Below are 17,495 nucleotides of genomic sequence, written 5' to 3'. Positions count from 1 at the left end.
AGGGACCGGACTGATAGAAAAGTCTTTGAGCTAAATCGCGGGAAAGGTGTGGGTGTTTGATTTGAGCAATTATCAGATTTTTATTTTACTTAAACAAAATACAGATTCTGGGTTAGAAATAAGTAATTTTTACAAAACAACGCCATCAATTTGCCCGGTGTTTTCCCGACATAGGCTCAGGTGCTGCGCCATGCTTGAAATTCACCCCCGCTTTCATGGCACCGAAACGTTCCGCGCACCATTACCCCCTTCCTCGCTCTCGTGGCAGTGAAACAGTCCGTGAATGTAACCCCCCCCCCCCCCACACACACACACACCGCAGCGAAACGGTCCCCCACCCGTGGGGAATGTGGGTGCTTTAACATTCACACTTTTTCTAATGAGGAGGGTAAACACCTCTGACGTAACCAGAGGGAGTAAAGCCTGATTTATGCTTCTCCGTCTGCGTCAATGCGGAGACACGCAACGTCATTGTCCATCCTTGCGTAGGGCGCGCAAGTACATACGGAGTCAAGCCCAGTTTTTTAAACATCCGTCGAACGAGACGGATTACGCAAGCTTGTGATTGGTCAGGACGCCGCTGTTGTTTACAGTGCCGCCATTGCAAAGAGAGCCGAGGATAACTAGCGGCAGACACGGAGAAGCTTGAAGAATATCTCGCGAAGAAACTCTAAAAATATGAACGTTTAATTCTCCCGTGACTGGAGGAGTGAAAAGATGCGCAGCAAGCATTTTATTTGTGGACGGAAATGACAGGAAACGTGGGTTTTGAGGTGGGGAGCGCATGAAGCGGTGGGAGAATGAGAGACAAATATGTCCGTGTTAAAAGTCTCTTATACCGTAAATCCTCTAATACAGGCCCGGGCCTGTATTTGACTCAAGGTCATCAAGCTCCAGGCCTTTATTGGAAGGAGGGCCAGTATTAGAGGCAGGCCTCAATTTCTATTTGAGCAAAATGAACAAATGGTTCGCTGGAGTTTTTGACAATTAATATTGCGCCCACATTTTCAAAGTTAAACACATTTCTTTTAACAACGGTAGTTTCTGCTTCAGCCCTCTCCCCCCTCCCCCTGCGCAGCGGCTGCAAACTCACTGATGCGCCTGCAGCCTCTCAGAGTTCCTGCTGCTCTAAACATTAAAATAATTATTTCATTTTCTGTTCCTCACTTCTGATTACCTTCAATGGTGTCTGTTTGTTGCAACCACCAGGTACAAAAACTAACTTGTTTTTATTTGACTATTTATCTGTCCTGTCTGTTTATTATCTTCCTGCATCTCCTCTCAATCCTAAAGAGAAACTGCTACCTGGGTTCATATATATTCACCTTATGAGTTACCTTTGAACTGCAGTTCTAAAAGATCTACCGACCGCAAAAACAGCGGAGTGCTCGCTGCTTGCCGGCCGCATCAGTGATCGGTGCGTCACCGGATGACAAGTTGATGCGCCCCGCTCCACAGCAAAACGCATCAGGCGCAAATAAAAGACAGAAAACATCAAAGGAAATGAACTGACATGAACGATCGCCCCCATACTTGCTTGTTACCACAATCCACCCGGCCATTATTCACCTCCGCCGACTCCGATACCGGCCAAAATTGGAGACCCGGCCTTTAATTGAATACCGGCCTGTATTAGAGGATTTACGGTATTCACAAAAAACACAATATAAACACACTATCTTGGACCGATACATGACAGGATACCACAGAACAGCGCTACGCCCTCTGTTGTCCTGCCGGGCAATTGCTTTGCAACACTCTCCAGGAGACGGAGTAAAAGAGCAAAACGCTTCCGTCAATCCGTGCATGTCTGTCCCTTGCTGAGCTGACGGAGAAGCATAAACCAGGCTTTAGAAGCTAGGCACTGCCTCAGCTCAGTGTGGAGAGTGGGTGATATTAGGGTAGAGAGGTCATGTTATCCAGTCAGTGTGTGTGTGTTTACTAGTGTTGGATTGTGTTCATGTTGATAAACTATAGTGTGAAGGCTGTACCAACTCCAGCCTGTCTGGACATCGAGTCCACGGGTTTCCAGATAAGATAAACAACGCCCCTATCTCTATGCCTGAGGGCGTTTTGTGCAGTTCAAAAGACGGATTTCTTATTTATTTATTTTTTTTACCGTGTCCTGTCTGACTGTGAAGCAAACAGAATTGATGTCTGAATGCTGGTAACAAGCCTTACAGATTTACTCTCAGGTGGAGCATCAAAGCGTCTGCTTTTAATGTCACGCCCGATACTTAAAACTTTATTGTTATTGTTGTTGAATGCATTGTAATTCCGACAAGACATGGAGTCAGAGGTGAAAGAGAAAGGAAAAGACAAAAGGTGGGGGGGGGGGTCCACAAAAATAAACAATAATTAACAAGAGTCTGCTTCTAGACCTGCAGGAAGAGAAAAAAATGGGACACACAATACATCAGGAGCAAGCTATCACTGCATTAACCTGATGATGAAATATAAAATCAACATTGTTTAACTGAACAATCACACGATAATAAATCATAGTGCATGTAGTGGCAACGACAGCCTTAAGACATGTGTTGAACGTCCCCATGCCCATACTTTTGCGAGCACCATGTGAGCACCTGTGTTTGTACACACGCTTGTTCATGTAAGGTTTCTCTATAGGAGCATCCAATAGAGAGTGTGAGGGACCACAGATCTGCCCCCCAAAGATGGGTAGGAGATGGGGGGGAGCTCCAAGTCCCAGAGATCCAGGCGCTGCCCCAGAACACAGGAACCCCAAGGAGACTGCAATCAGAAAAGCCCCCCGCCCCCCTCGAGAGGCACAGAGGATTGCCCCAGGGGGCTACAACCAGCAGCCGGCAGAGTCCCTGGAGACATCAGCGGCAAGCCCACAGGCCCGCCCGCAGCCTCCCACCTCCTAGCCGGCCGAGCCCGGGACCCAGCAACTCGGGACCCAGGGGCGACCACCCCCGCCGGGGACCCAGCAGAGCCCAGGGACCCAGACCCCACCAGGCAGCCACCGGGATCGACCAGGCAGGCGCCAAAGATCTTAAACCCCCTGACCCGGGAGCCACGAACACTCAGGCAGACCAAGGCACCACACCCCTACACCAGGTGTGGCAGGGGGAGGGGAGACGAAGTTCTATATCATCGAAAGAAGCCCCGGGAGAAGAGAGGAGTCAAAGGCCCCACCTGACATATACAGTCATACACAGACACAGTCACACACTCCCTCCCTCATGCTCACACATGCACATACAACCAAAGACTTACAAAAATGCACGCCGGACACCCACTCATGCTCCCCATTCACACCCTATTCACTCTGGTCCCGGTACTGCTGCACATTGGGTACAACCATCACCGGTTACCAGAGTTTAACCCTTTCTGCTCGGGTGCTGATGAGCAGGCCCCCCCGCCCAACACTGAGCAAAGCGACCCACAACCCCAGACCCCAACCAGACGGCCAGATCTCCCTCCTAGTCTCCAGCCCCAGGAAGCCAAGCAACAACAGAGGTGTGCAAAGACCCCTAGTCTCCCTCCGCCTGCTCCAATATAGTGTTGTGTGTTGATGAGGTGTATTCAATGGCTGTGGTGAGCGGGCAGTGCGGGCATTATCTGGCCTATGCCAGCTGATGCCACCAGACGGATTTCTGTAGCCCACATCGGTCGGTACCGGGACAGGGAGGTCCGCGCTCGGCTCCGGAGACCCGTGGAGGGGTTTAAAAAATTAAATGTAGATTTCTGTCACTTGTGCTCATGATCTTGTTCCGTCGGTCGTTACCCACAACTGAGAGGTGAGGGTTGGAACGGCACCATGTCAGCCCAGTTCAGCCCCCATCTATCTGTCTGACCCTAACCCCCCTTCCCTCACTCACAAACAAAACCTGATCACCTGGTGTTGGTAATCAGAGGGACGCTCAACAGTGCTCTTTGTAATTTCACCATCACACTTCAATAGACCAAAGAGTAACATAAATAAAGGTGGTTAGGGTTCCCGTGTAGGATAGGAGTTTATCCGGAACAGATCATCACCAATCATCTCTGGAACACATTCAGACAATCGGGTTCTGTTTGTCAGGCAGCGGAGGTTATGCCGACAATCATTCTGGAGCTGTGTCCACTACGGGCCACGGGGAAACCATCATGAAGGTCACCCTCGCCCGACTCATCCTGTTCTATATGGAGCAAGGTAACACACACAAGCACGCACACACACACCTACACACAGATGCCTACACTCACACACACGTACCTACACACAGCCACACAATTCAATTCGATTCAAGTTTATTTATAAAGCGCCAAATCATGACAAGAGTCATCTCAAAGGCATTCACACAGTAAACATTCCAATACAGGTCAGTTCATTAAGCCAATCAGAAAAAAAGTTTCCTATATAAGGAACCCAGCAAATTGCATCAAGTCACTGACTAGTGTCAGAGTCTTTACAGCAATCCTCATAGTAAGCAAGCATTTAGCAACAGTGGAGAGGAAAACTAACTTTTTTTTTACTCTGAGGATCCTGGCTCAGTATAAGCAGCCATCTGCCATAACTCACTGGGGATGGAAAAGGCAGAGCAGACACACACACACAAACACACACACACACACACACACACACACACACACAACAGATATACCATGTAGTGTTTCTATGGTTACATTGTGATTTGTTAGTAAATATTCTATTTGGTGAGAGATAAACTTTATTGTATTTATCCTTTTGAATCTATAATTACATGGGTAAACTAGTAGTAGCACATTCAATGTCAAAGAAAGTAAAATGTCAGGAAAGGGAGAATGTTTAAGTGGTTAGCAGCAGTGTTCAAGCCGATGGCCCCCACCATGAGGCCACCACAGCTCAGCAGAACATCATTGTAGCCAGGGCTGGACTGGGACAAAAATTCAGCCCGGGCATTTTGACTGGAGACCGGCCCATCACCTGTTTTTTTTGGAAAAGACATTAAGCCTTATGCTGTTTCTGACACACACCAACGTACACTTTCTTATTGGTAATATTTATGTATCAATCTAATAAACGTAAACCTACACCATCCTTCCTATCCTGGTATTCTAAAAAGTAGGGTTGGGGGTAACTGATTATTTTTAAAATGATTATTCTGACGATTATTTTATCGAATAGTTGACTATTCTAATGACTATTTAGATGATTAATTTAGCGATTACTTTTCTATTGCACAATTAATAAAAACCAAAAAATTCTCAAATAAATTCCTCCAAAAAATTGATAAGTTGTTTCTGTAAGAGAATAAACACTACAGGCCTTCCATTTTGTATAACACTGCTTTTATTGTGTTGCGGTTGTTTATGTTCTGGTGACGTGTAGAACTTGGGAGTGCAGGCTGCTGCCTGAGAGGTGGTTGGAGATGGAGTGTCTCCATGCTGCTTTGTTTTGTTCACTTATGTGCATGAGGCAAGTGGTGTTACGACCCTTCCTGGGGAGTCACGTGTTTCTCCTATTTTAACTGTAAATCCTTCTAGCTGTTATATTTATAACAAGAAACAGATATTCGGACAGAATATTTTCACGTTTATTCGAATATGAATGTGGAAGACACCCAGCATGCTATGATGGCACTAATAACATCAAGAGATAATAAATAAGGTAATATTTAGGTAAATGTAACCCTTTACAGGTGACCAGGACACTGTAATCAATTTTTGGCGAGGGAAATTATCTTCTTTTTTTTTTCTTTTTTTTTTTTGCCATTTTTGGGGTGTTTTTGATGACACAATAGGCAGTATGAGTACAGTAACGTCAACAGATAATACATAAAACCCTTATTTGGTCAATTTTAGCCTCCATGAAAATCTTAGCGATTCAATCACTTTTTGGCAAGTAAAATGCCATTTTAGTTGTCTACAATTAAATCATCAATAAAGAATTTAAAGATATTTTGAGGCATTTCTTATAGGTAAACGGGAGGATGTAGTCTATTTGGCAAGTGACAATCTTAATTTTATGTGCTGAAGTGCTTTTATCTTGTTACTTTTAAATAGAGCAACGTAATGTATAGATAGCAACCTACACAGTGTCATTGTAAAGCCAAAGCTTGATCATTTTAAATACTTTTTTTCAAGTAAAAATGTGCCCCAAACTAGTTAACTGTGGCTCCATGTCAAGTAGACTAAAGAAAGGAAGGGGAAAAAATTAAATCGCTGGAGAATTGTTTATTTCCATTTATACAACGTTTACATTCAATACAGGGTGCCATTTTACATTGTTATTTATTTTTTAGTATCATGGCTGTAACATAAAGAAAGCCAGTTCTTACCACAAAGTTTGTGGCACAAACCATCTTTCAATCGCAAATATTGCAAAAAGGATTAATATATCCTCATTGTGAACGTTTAAGACAAATAGCAACACTTAAAACAACTTCCGAACTGGAAAAACTAATGTGGCAAGGTGCAGAAACTAGTGCCCGGACGGGATTCGAGCCCCAGACTCCCGGGTGAAAGCCATACGCTCTAACCAGTCAGCCAAAGGGACATCTCCTTGGTCAAGCAGCCAGGGCGCACAATCTACCGGGATATTGTGGATGCTCACACTGCCACATCTTGCTCCCTCTTTCCACAAGCACGTCCTCGTGCTCCCGCGCAGGCTGCCACAAACACTGCCACACTAATATCCGAGATAAACATCTGTTTAAGTACCGGAAGAGGTTATCTTTGCTTTCTGAATGTCCATATTGCCAGATATGCTGAGTTTTAGGGCGAAATCCTGGGGAATTTTGTCTAGAAATGCAATTGCCTAAACGTGCGCGATCCCGCGGTGGCTAATCATTTTTTGGCAGTGAGTCAATTTATGGCACAACACCGGCTCGGGTTTCTCCTCCTCCTCCCTCTTTTCTTCTCCAACCTGTCGCTGGGCTGAGGCTCCATCACTTCCTAAATTGATTTTACTTGAACCTTCACTACCAAACAACTGTGAGATTTTAACACATGTGCCAGCATCAGCCTGAAGGGCCAGTTTCTTTTTTAGTCGAATTTTCTCCGCTTCTCCTTTCCGTTTTTTGTTCTCCATTTTGTTAAGCTCGTCTGTCTGTTTACTGAGATTCACAAACAACTGGCGGGTGCATCAGACCTCTGGCTATTGGTCCAGCCCAGAGTGTATTATGACCAACTGGCCAATCCACCAACTTTTACGAGGCGTCGCGTGGGGCGGCGCGGGCAAGTTGTCCGCAACAACTAGAGGCCAGGAAAAAAAAAACAAAAAAAAAAAACAGACACCGGCCCATAAAAGATGAAAGGGTCGGCCCAGCGGGCAGTTGCCTGCTATGCCCTATGGTCAGTCCAGCACTGATTGTAGCTTCTTCTTGTAGAAAAACACTTAGAGGAAAAAATAGAGTTAACCACTGAAATAGCAGGAAACAATACAGTTAAAGAGCAAGTTGTAGAAGAAAGTACTTGAGTGTGGAAAGTGGTCACTATGTCCTCCAGCAGTCAGAGATAACTCTGGATAACCTTGCCTTTTAGATGCCGTCTTTACTGACTGTGTTCTCCACCTCCCTCTACTCCCCCACTTGTCCAGATCTGGGCTAACATCAGATTTTAACCATAGGCCCTATCAAATAAAAATGTTTTAGGCCTAGTCTTAAAAGTAGGCACGGACTAAAGCTGGGAGCTGGTTCCACAAGAGAAGAGCCTGATAACTAAAAGATCTGCCCCCATCCTATTTTTAGATATTCTGGGAACCACCGTTAAACCCGCAGTCTGAGAGCGAAGTGCTCTGTTAGGAACATATGGAACAATCAGGTCACTGATGTATGATGGAGCTTGATTAATAAGAGCTTTATATGTGAGAAGGAGGATCTTAAAATCTATTCTGAATTTAACAGCTAGCCAATGTAGGGAAGCTAAGACAGGAGAGAGATGATCTCTCTTTTTAATTCTCATCAGAACTCTAGCTGCAGCATTTTGGACAAGCAGAAGACTTTTAACTACATTCTGTGGACTTCCTGAGAGTAATGAAAGTAATGAAAGACAAGTCTGTAATCTACCTAACCAATCAGGTTCTGTTTTGTCTAGTCTTAGCCCTTAAGCTAGCTGCTATTGGAAAGGTGATCTCAGCATCAGCCAATCATGAAGAGCTTAAATGTACACCCACCAATGGTGGGCACCCCTGTGGGTACATAAGTGGAGTGACTCCACTGTTCGCCTCCATTATCTCTTCAAGCCAAGCTTAAGAGCTTTCATTAAAGAGCAAATATCCAAGAGCTTTTTCTACTCACCGACATTGTCCAGCGACATCAGGACCTGCCCGGCCTGCCAGACGGGCTGCATCTCCAGCTGCGACCTGCACGCCAAATGTGAGGTCTGTCTTGGGGCTCATCACGCTGGCCTGGCCTTGACCCCCCAGGCCTCGTGCCCATTTAGTGCCGCTCTGCCCATGGGTGAAAAGATCCGCCGGGTTGAGTACTTCACCCCCGCCGCCGACGAGGAATTTCCGGTGGCTGACACGTACTCGCTGGACAAGGCCTTGCAGTTCTTCAATGTCGGCCAGGAGCCGGCTGGCTCCAATCGACTGGACGATGACATCGACTATGAGGACTATGACGAGGCTGGCTGCCATTGCCCTTCTTCCCTCCTGGACAACACGGAGGTCGACGAGCCTTCCTCAGCGGGATCCTCTGCTCCAGTGCCTTCTCGCTCTTCCCTGCCAGCAATTAAAGCACTGCTCCAGGAGCTACCTGCCATCATCTCCGCGGCTGCGGTCCACAAGAGGCTAGCCGTGCCAGAACCGGCTCCGCCTGAAGCAGATGATTTGGTGGGAATTGTCGGGGCAACACATCTGGCCGCGCTTCCCCGCTGCCTTGAGCTGCTGGTCCGCCGCCTTCTCCGAGCCTGCTAAGCTCAAAGCACCAATTTCCACATATGCGCCCATTACCAAAGTCGAGGGCTTCTCCGACCAGGGCTGCCCAACCGTTCCTCCACTGGAGCTGGACCTGACCTCGCTGTTTGGCGCCAAGAACCACCTCGCTGGCCCGCGAGCAGTTCCCGCTTTTAAGCATGACCATCTGCTGGCGCGGCTCACCGATCGCGCACACCAGTGCGCCTTCCAGACCGGCACTGCAGGAAATAACATCTCCCTTCTTGCCTTTGGCCTCTCCAAAATGGTAGAAGAGCTCGACGCTCCTGACGAGTCGAAAACCATCATTACCAAAACTGCTGATGCTATTCTCAATCTGTGCGCTGCTATACTCACCGGTTCTGCTCGCATTGCTTTCTGGCAGACCCTTATCCAGCGGGTCTTGTGGCTCAAGGCCCTGCCCTCCATTCCCGAACACCTGCACAGAGAGATGCTGGAAGGCCCCATAAAAAATTGGATGACTCTAAACTTTTTGCTTTTAAAGCAAGACAAGACGGAAGTTCTCATCTTTGGACCAGATATTCAGAAAATAAAATTGCTTATTCAATCACCTGACCTGAATGGCTTTACATTCATCTCTGAGAACAAAGTAAGGAACCTTGGTGTTATCTTTGACCAGGACATGTCATTCAAATCCCAAGTTAACCAGGTTTGTAGGATTTCCTTTTTTCCACCTTCGGAATATTGCTAAGATTAGAAGCATCTTTTCCAGGAGTGATGCTGAAAAACTAGTTCATGCATTTATTACATCAAAACTGGATTACTGTAATTCATTACTCTCAGGAAGTCCACAGAATGTAGTTTAAAAAGTCTTATGCTTGTCCAAAATGCTGCAGCTAGATTAGGACAGTGGGAGGGTTAAAGAAAATGCAATGGTGATCAGAAATATAAATGTCCTTGGGACAAACACTGTCAGCATTTAGACTCAGGGTAAAAACAAGGTCCAGATTGTGCCCACTAGTATGTGTGGGGCCAGAAACATGCTGGGTAACGCTGAAGGAGTCCATGAGGCTGGAGAAGCTCGTGGCAAAGTGGGCGTAGTCTGAGGCATCATCGATGTGAATATTAAAATCACCAACAATCACCAGTCTGAACAGCTTCACTGTGGAGAATAAAAAGTCACTAAACTCCTGAAGGAAAGAACTGTTTGGACCAGGTGGATGATAAACCACAGAACAGTAAAACGGTCCTTACGCCCAACTTTAATAAGCTGCAGTTCAAAGGAAGCAAAGCGACCAGAGGTCGTAGAGCTACATGGAAGATGGTCTCTAAAAACAACAGCTAGGCCTCCACCACGACCAGAACCCCAGGGCTGACTAAGGAAGGAATAACCACTCGGGCAGAGTTCAATTAGACCAGAATTATCAGATGTTTGTTGCCAAACTTCAGTCAGAAATACAAAATCCAGGTTTTTAGAGAGAATTAGCTCTTTGAGCCAGAAGGTTTTATTGTTAATGGAACAGGTGTTTAATAGAGCCATGCTGAGTGAGGTGGAGGAATCAGAAACTGCAGAAACAGCTGGAGTTAGTGAACGCAGTTTGGTAGGATTAGGTCCTCGGTGTTTATAAAAACCACTCATGAAAAGAAAAAAAGATGAGAAACAACAAGAATGATGATTAACAGACCTTAGGAAACATGGACGGTGTAACCGAGCCACATCCCAGCCTGGCTGGAATGCAGAAGTGGCGCTCAGGTCGCCAAAGGGCAAGAAGCTAAAAGATCACACCGATGTTTACTAGATAAACCACACTTTAAGGAGACATATCATTATTTTTAATTCTTCCTTTTTACATCTAAATCGTTCAGTTGGGGTCTAAATACAGTGGAACTGCTGTTCTTAGGACTGATTTCCTCATTATTGTTGCGCTACAGATAGGGGTGGGCGATATGGAAAGAAAATCAAATCACGGTTTGTTTTAGCAAAATCATGATCAGTTTTATCACGATTTTTTATTATTTTGAAAATTCTGACAATAAAAGCATAACTTTTCACAGAAAATAGGATAAAATATTTCAGAATTCTAAAAAATGTTACAATTGGGGCAGCAGTAGCTCAGGTGGTAGAGCGGGCTGCCTCATGATCGGAGGGTCATGGGCTCGATTCCAGCTCCCGCCAGGGTTATCCTGCTGTTGTGTCATTGGGCAAGACACTTCACCCAACTTGCCTGTGTTAGTGGTGGTCAGAGGGGCCGACGGCGCCAAATGGCAGCCTCGCCTCTGTCAGACCTCCCCAGGGCGGCTGTTATTACAAGTAGCTTACCATCACTAGCAGTGTGTGAATGTGAGTGTGTGAAAGCGTCTTTGGGTGTCTTGAAAAGCGCTATATAAGTTCAATGCATTATTATTATTATTATTATTATTATTAATTCCAATATATATCTATCCATCCATCTAAGAGCAAGAGTTGCATGTCTCAGATTTCTCACAGGCACTTTTATTTAATTATATATTTATAATTTATGTAAAATAATTTAAATTCCATCTAGAGGCGGCTCATATCCTATCATCCACATTATTACCAGTAATTATTACTTGTCCAGAGAAAAAAATGTATTATGTTAAGCTGAACATGATGCATCCTTATGTCAGGCATCCTCCAGTCAGGGTTACATTCCCGCATTTTGTGCCTCACTGCTCTATGCAGATGTGTCCTGACTACGCGGGGGAAACAAAGCGCCAGTTGGCAGCCACGATGAAAAGGCTCACTTAAAACACACACGAACGTCCCAAAATTATAAAAGCCAGTAAGCCGAATGCTAAGTTTAGAGCAGAACATTGACCCAGAGGTTTCCTCATGGCTTAAAGACGGAGCAAGCTAATGTCTAATGCTAGCGGCTAGCCGCTATAATTGTGTGTGTGTGTGTGTGTTCTTGCACTTATTACCTACTGAGAACCATCATGAGGTTTTAACCAACAGTGAGGTCATTTTTTTTAAGTGAGGACATTTTTGTGGTTCTTACTTTTTTTTAAAGCTTACCAGTTGGTTTTAGAGGTCTGGTATGAATTAAGCTTTTGTTGAGGTCAGGGTTAGGGATAGATCAGCACTGGTTAGGGTTGAGGTATGGGTCAGGCATGGTAGAGTCACAAATTTGAATGGAAGTCAATGGAGGGTCCTCACTATGATGTATGTTTAGGTGTGTGTCTCTGTGTGTAGTGTGTGTGTTTGTGGGGGGTTCAGATAATCTGTCCCTCACGGCTGCCTCTTCTCTGCCCCCTCAGGTCACTCTGTGGAAGCTGCCAGTGACATGGGCCTGGCCTACATGAAGTCCAGAGTGGATGGGCTTGGAGGGGTTGTGACAGTGGACCCTCAGGGCAACTGGGCCGCTCGCTTCTCCAGCCTGCAGATGGCATGGGCAGCAGCCCAGAAGGACATGCTGCACTATGGTCTGTACGTAGGAGAACACTGGAGCCAGAACATCCAGGAGCCTCACTCGCCTCACCACGCTGACATCTGAACCAAAGATCTTCATCAGCGTTGTTGATCCCATTACGATTGATCTGATTCAGAACTTAATGATTTACAGATTCTGAGTTCAGTCTGGAGACAGCGTTGCTCAGATCAGTGTGTGTAGCAATTATCCTCAGGAAATTACAGCCTCATACTTCGACCATTTTACTAATCCTCCTGTTCCTTAAACATTCCTTTTTTGCAATTGGAAGCAGAGATGTTTAAGATAATATTAATATTATTGTTAATTTCTATGTGTTCATTTGATTGTTGTAAAGTGAACGTGTGGTAATCTTAAGTAAAGGCTGGACAATAATTATATATGTAACGTACCAAAAGCACATGTACAGTGGGGCAAAAAAGTATTTAGTCAGCCACCGATTGTGCAAGTTCTCCCACTTAAAATGATGACAGAGGTCAGTAATTTTCATCATAGGTACACTTCAACTGTGAGAGACAGAATGTGAAAAAAAATCCATGAATTCACATGGCAGGATTTTTAAAGAATTTATTTGTAAACCAGGGTGGAAAATAAGTATTTGGTCAGTTGAATTTGTTCTAATATTTATGAGATTTCCATGATTTGCTTTATTAAGCCTGATATTTAATCAGTGTGGTTTTGGCCGTGGGCAGGACACTGTCTCAGTGGGGTAGTGGGTGGGTAACAGTACAGAAGCTGCAGAGGGGTGTGTTAAACTACAACTCTGCTTCCTGGCCTACCATCAGAAGTCCAACTCCACCAGCCATCTCTCTGGACTGATTTCGTCAACTGCCTGAGTCGCACGGGGACCTTCACGAGAGTTTGTCGTTAAACCATACAGTCAGACTGATTTTACAACCCAGACATCACAATTTTCTAAGACACTTAATAGGTTTTGCTACATAACATCTAAGCTTACATTCCATCATTTCATTCCTTTTCTCAGTTACGGTATCTTGTTTCAACCATCAGTCATAATTCGTTCTGTGTCATTAGTAACAGAAACTAAGTATTAAAATCATAATGATCATAAAACAGAAATAGATTAACATCAGAAAAAGTATACAATATAAAACAAATGAAAGATGATTACAAATTTGAGTAAGAAAACAAAAGATTTAGGTAAAAACAGCTTTCAATAAAAGGGTCTTTAGCTGCTTTTAAAAATGTCCAGACTGTCAATGCTACATAAGGATAAAGGAAGATCATTCCAGAGTCAGGGTGCAACAGTCTGGAAGGAGCGATCACCTCGACTTTCATATCTGGTCTTTGGAACTTCTAGAAGGTTCTGGTGTGTGGACCTGAGGGCCCGGATTGGAGCATAAGGCTTTTTTTCAGGATAGGTCCAACAACTGTACTGTTGAAAACAGATGGTACAGATTGAGATTGTAGAGATATATTAAAATCTACAATGCCTGGGCCAATTTGGTCAAACATCCTGACAAACAAGGTCGTAGGAATATTATCAACAGAGCATGAGGTTGGTTTCATTAGTTTCTGAATGAAGCAACTGTCCTGGAAATTTCCAGGAGAAAAGAAGGACCATGATTGGGAGGAAGGTGGTTGGATGAGGGGGAGGAAGGAGATGGGGGCGAAAAACTTGCCCTGATATTTCTGATTTTATTCTCAAAGAATGCTAGAAAGTTGTTACAGTCAGACCTTGAGTAAACTGGCATAAGAGGGGCGTGTGATGAAAGAATCCGGTTTATGGTGTCAAACAGGACTTTAGAGTTTTTTTTTTTTTTTTTACCATGTCCTGTCTGGCTGTGAAGCAAACAGAATTGATGTCTGAATGCTGGTAACAAGCCTTACAGATTTACTCTCAGGTGGAGCATCAAAGCGTCTGCTTTTAATGTCACGCCTGATACTTAAAACTTTATTGTTGTTTTTTAATGCTTTGCAATTCCGACAAGACACGGAGTCAGAGGTGAAAGAGAAAGGAAAAGACAAAAGGTGGGGAGAGAGGGGGGGGGGGGGGTCCACAAAAATAAACAATAATTAACAAGAGTCTGCTTCTAGACCTGCAGGAAGAGAAAAAAATGGGACACACAACAATACATCAGGAGCAAGCTATCACTGCGTCAGCCTGATGATGAAATATGAAATCAACATTGTTTAACTGAGCAATCACACGATAATAAATCATAGTGCATTTAGTGGCAACGACAGCCTTAAGACCTGTGTTGAACGTCCCCAAGTCCATACTTTTGAGAGCACCATATGAGCACCTGTGTGTGTACACGCGCTTGTTTGTGTAAGGTTTCTCTATAGGAGCGTCCAATAGAGAGTGTGAGGGGCCACAGATCTGCCCCCCAAAGATGCGTAGGAGACGGGGGGGAGCTCCAAGTCCCAGAGATTCAGGCGCTGCCCCAGAACACAGGAACCCCAAGGAGACTGCAACCAGAAAGGCCACCGCCCAGCTGATGCCACCGCATCACCCCACTTGCAACCACAGCCCTCGGTGTCTTAAGTGCAGTTTAAAATTGGAAGTGGGCACCAGCACTCGGGAGGAGGCTGAGAAATCCCCCTGCCAAATGCCGTTGAATGTGCTCACTCCCAAGGCCCTAAGTGTGTATTTGCGTGGAATGTCTTCGGTGGAAGTGTATAAGGTGCAAATAAAATTGGGGGGCAGGTTGCCACAGGAATGCGGAAATGGAGTCCATACCCGCACTCCCTGACTTGTCCACCCCCCAAGGTCCTATGTGTATGTTTGTGTGATGATGTGAGGGAGCAGGAGGAGGAAAATATGCGGGGATGGGGAGGAGTGGCTGGTTGGGCTTAGCCCTCCAGGGAGCCAGCTCCCCCACTGGCCCCAACCAATAACTTTAGAGTTATTTTTGTTTACGGCAATCATTTAAGCAAAGTAAGTGGCCCTGGAAGTTTTCACCGTCTCCTTTAAAGATGTCATCAGTTCTTTAAAGTGCAGCCTGTGACTTTTTAATTTAGTGAACTCCCAATGGCTTTCGGCTCTGTGGCATGTCCTGAGACTTTAAATGTTTTGATTAATCCTAGGACTTTTCCTCTGCTAAACAAGAGCCACTTGATCTAAGATACTGCAGAATTGCTTTGTCAAACATTGGATTGGAGTTGTGGCAGATGGCTGCTTGTACTGAGCCAGGATCATCTGGAGGTTTCTTCCTGTTAAAAGGGAGTTTTCCTCTCCACTGTCACTAAATGGTTGCTTAGTATGAGGATTGCTGACACCAGTCAGTGACTTGATGCAATTTGCTGGGTTCCTTATACAGGAAACGTTTTTTCTGATTGGCTTAATGAACTGACCTGTATTGGAATGTTTATTATGTGAAATGCCTTGAGATTACTCTTGTCCTTATTTGGCGCTATATAAATAAACTTGAATTGAATTTGAATTGAATTGGATAAACAAGGTTGAATGATCACCCTGAACTTATCTGCTGACAAATAATCTAGGAAACCCATCCACTTCTGACTGATTAATGATATGTCTCTTTGAATTTAGTGTAGTGGGATGAGTCACCTGCCACCAAGTAATTGGACGACCTATCATTGAGGGAAGGCGCTCATATAAATAGGGCCTGAGGTGGCGCTACAGCGATCTTTTACTTTGGCTTAACTTCCGCTTCCTGTGTGAAAAGCCGTTGTGTACGGGACTCCAGCGTGTCGGACTGTGAGTACTATTTAAAAACGCTGCAGTAGCTGCATGGAGTCTGGTGTTTATTGGTTGCTCCTGCCACAGGAATTGTTGTATGTGGTCCTCCCAGAGTAACGGAAGGCTTCTTTTATCCTATGTGCTTCAAAGAAGTGGTATGTACATCTGCGCTCCTCTCCACTTAGCTGTGGCTTTAGGATAATACTAATTAATGTGTCTTCCAGATCCAGGAAGGGGTGTGTCTCCACAGGAGACTCTGTTGTTCTGCTGTTCTGCTGCTTTTCTGCACACTTTCATGAGATCTCTGTTTACCGGTTGTTGACCCGGTGCTGGACCATCATCCGGTTCCAAGGCCTCTCCACCCCGCTGCTCGGACTGGTTGACGGGATCAGCGGAGACCATCGGGAGCAGCTTTTGTCACTCGCTCCTCTGTACTAAATACCAGCGGAGGGCGTACACCCGCTGTGGGTTTGGATATTTCAACGAGGGGCTGCGGGCCCTACCGGCAGTTGTCGTCTGCCCGGGAGCTCATAAGGACGGCTGAGGCGCAGGCTAATAGACTCGTGTGCAGGCGAGCCGTATGCTCGCTCATTCCCTGACGGCCTGCCTGCTCAGTCGTGGCTGTGTTTTAGTGTGTGTGTGTGTGTGGATTGGATTTTTACTGTGCTTTCTGTTTTCTTTTCATTTAGGCTGTGAGCTGACAGTGGTGGTCGAGCCCTGGTGGTGGTTCCCTCTGATGGTGTGCGTGTGCTCCAGAGTCACTTCACCCCCCCGAATGCATGCACGTGTGATTGGGGTGAAATTACTTGTGGTTGGTATTTAGTTCCGGGCTCTCTTAGGCAGCCCCATTAGTCAGCCTCAGCCTAAGTTGATTTGGTTAATCTGTGTTTATCTGCAGGTGCATGGTGTGTTTTAGATTATTTTAAACTCATTTTATTCTTTGAATAAAATCTCTGTTTGTGTGGAATGGAACTCCGTCTCAAGCTTGATTTGTTAAAATGAACTAATGTGCCTTAAGTTCAGTGGTTTTGGTTCCTGATAATCAGGTGGCGTTGTATTGCTAAATTGATAAGTGGCCCCGCTCGCCACACTAGTTTATCAGGGAGAGGAACAGCGATAGATTGGGCATTAAAGAATATGCAGCTATGGTCACTCACATGAACCTCTTCAACATGACTGAATTTTAGTCCCAAGGAGAAAACAAGATCTAGTGTGTGAAGCGGGGACTGACAACATCTACAGTTTCACATGCCAGGAACAGAATCTTTAGGTTACTGTCGTAACCCCGGTTCTCTGAGTAACATGAGTGAGATGTCTCACTATGGGATACGCCCCTCCGCGGATTCCTCAGAAGCACTTATCTCAATACGCCAATCCTGATTGGCCAGTGACCGTGACGTACGCGTCCCCATGCTACTATAAGTAGCAAGCGTCCCAACGCACGCACCATTCAAGATAAACACCTCTTCTCGCTTCGCCCAGCAAGAAGGGTTGTCTGGTGAGACATCTCACTCATGTTACTCAGAGAACCGGGGTTACGACAGTAACCTAAAGTTCTCTTTCTTAACATTCGTTT

The 17,495-nt window shown here is 45.3% G+C and overlaps 1 protein-coding gene across 2 annotated transcripts in view; it reads left to right on the top strand.

Moving 5' to 3' along the window:
* The window catches only part of asrgl1 (asparaginase and isoaspartyl peptidase 1), a 43,060-nt gene extending 27,396 nt beyond the window's left edge, over positions 1 to 15,664 (top strand). Inside the window, exons 6-7 of one of the 2 annotated variants that reach the window (XM_015941681.3) lie at positions 4,049 to 4,159; positions 12,083 to 15,664. In XM_015941681.3, coding sequence (XP_015797167.3) covers positions 4,049 to 4,159; positions 12,083 to 12,318 — 347 coding nt within the window. In that variant the 3' untranslated portion in view covers positions 12,319 to 15,664. The remainder of the gene's footprint in view (positions 1 to 4,048; positions 4,160 to 12,082) is intronic. The other variant, XM_015941682.3, reaches the window with a different exon arrangement.
* Positions 15,665 to 17,495: the final 1,831 nt, after the last annotated feature.

The sequence above is a fragment of the Nothobranchius furzeri genome, chromosome 12 (assembly GCF_043380555.1).
Source record: "Nothobranchius furzeri strain GRZ-AD chromosome 12, NfurGRZ-RIMD1, whole genome shotgun sequence".
Taxonomy (NCBI): Eukaryota; Metazoa; Chordata; class Actinopteri; order Cyprinodontiformes; family Nothobranchiidae; genus Nothobranchius; species Nothobranchius furzeri.
The sequence above is the reverse complement of the archived record's forward strand: the minus strand, read 5'-3'. Positions and strand labels throughout refer to the sequence as shown.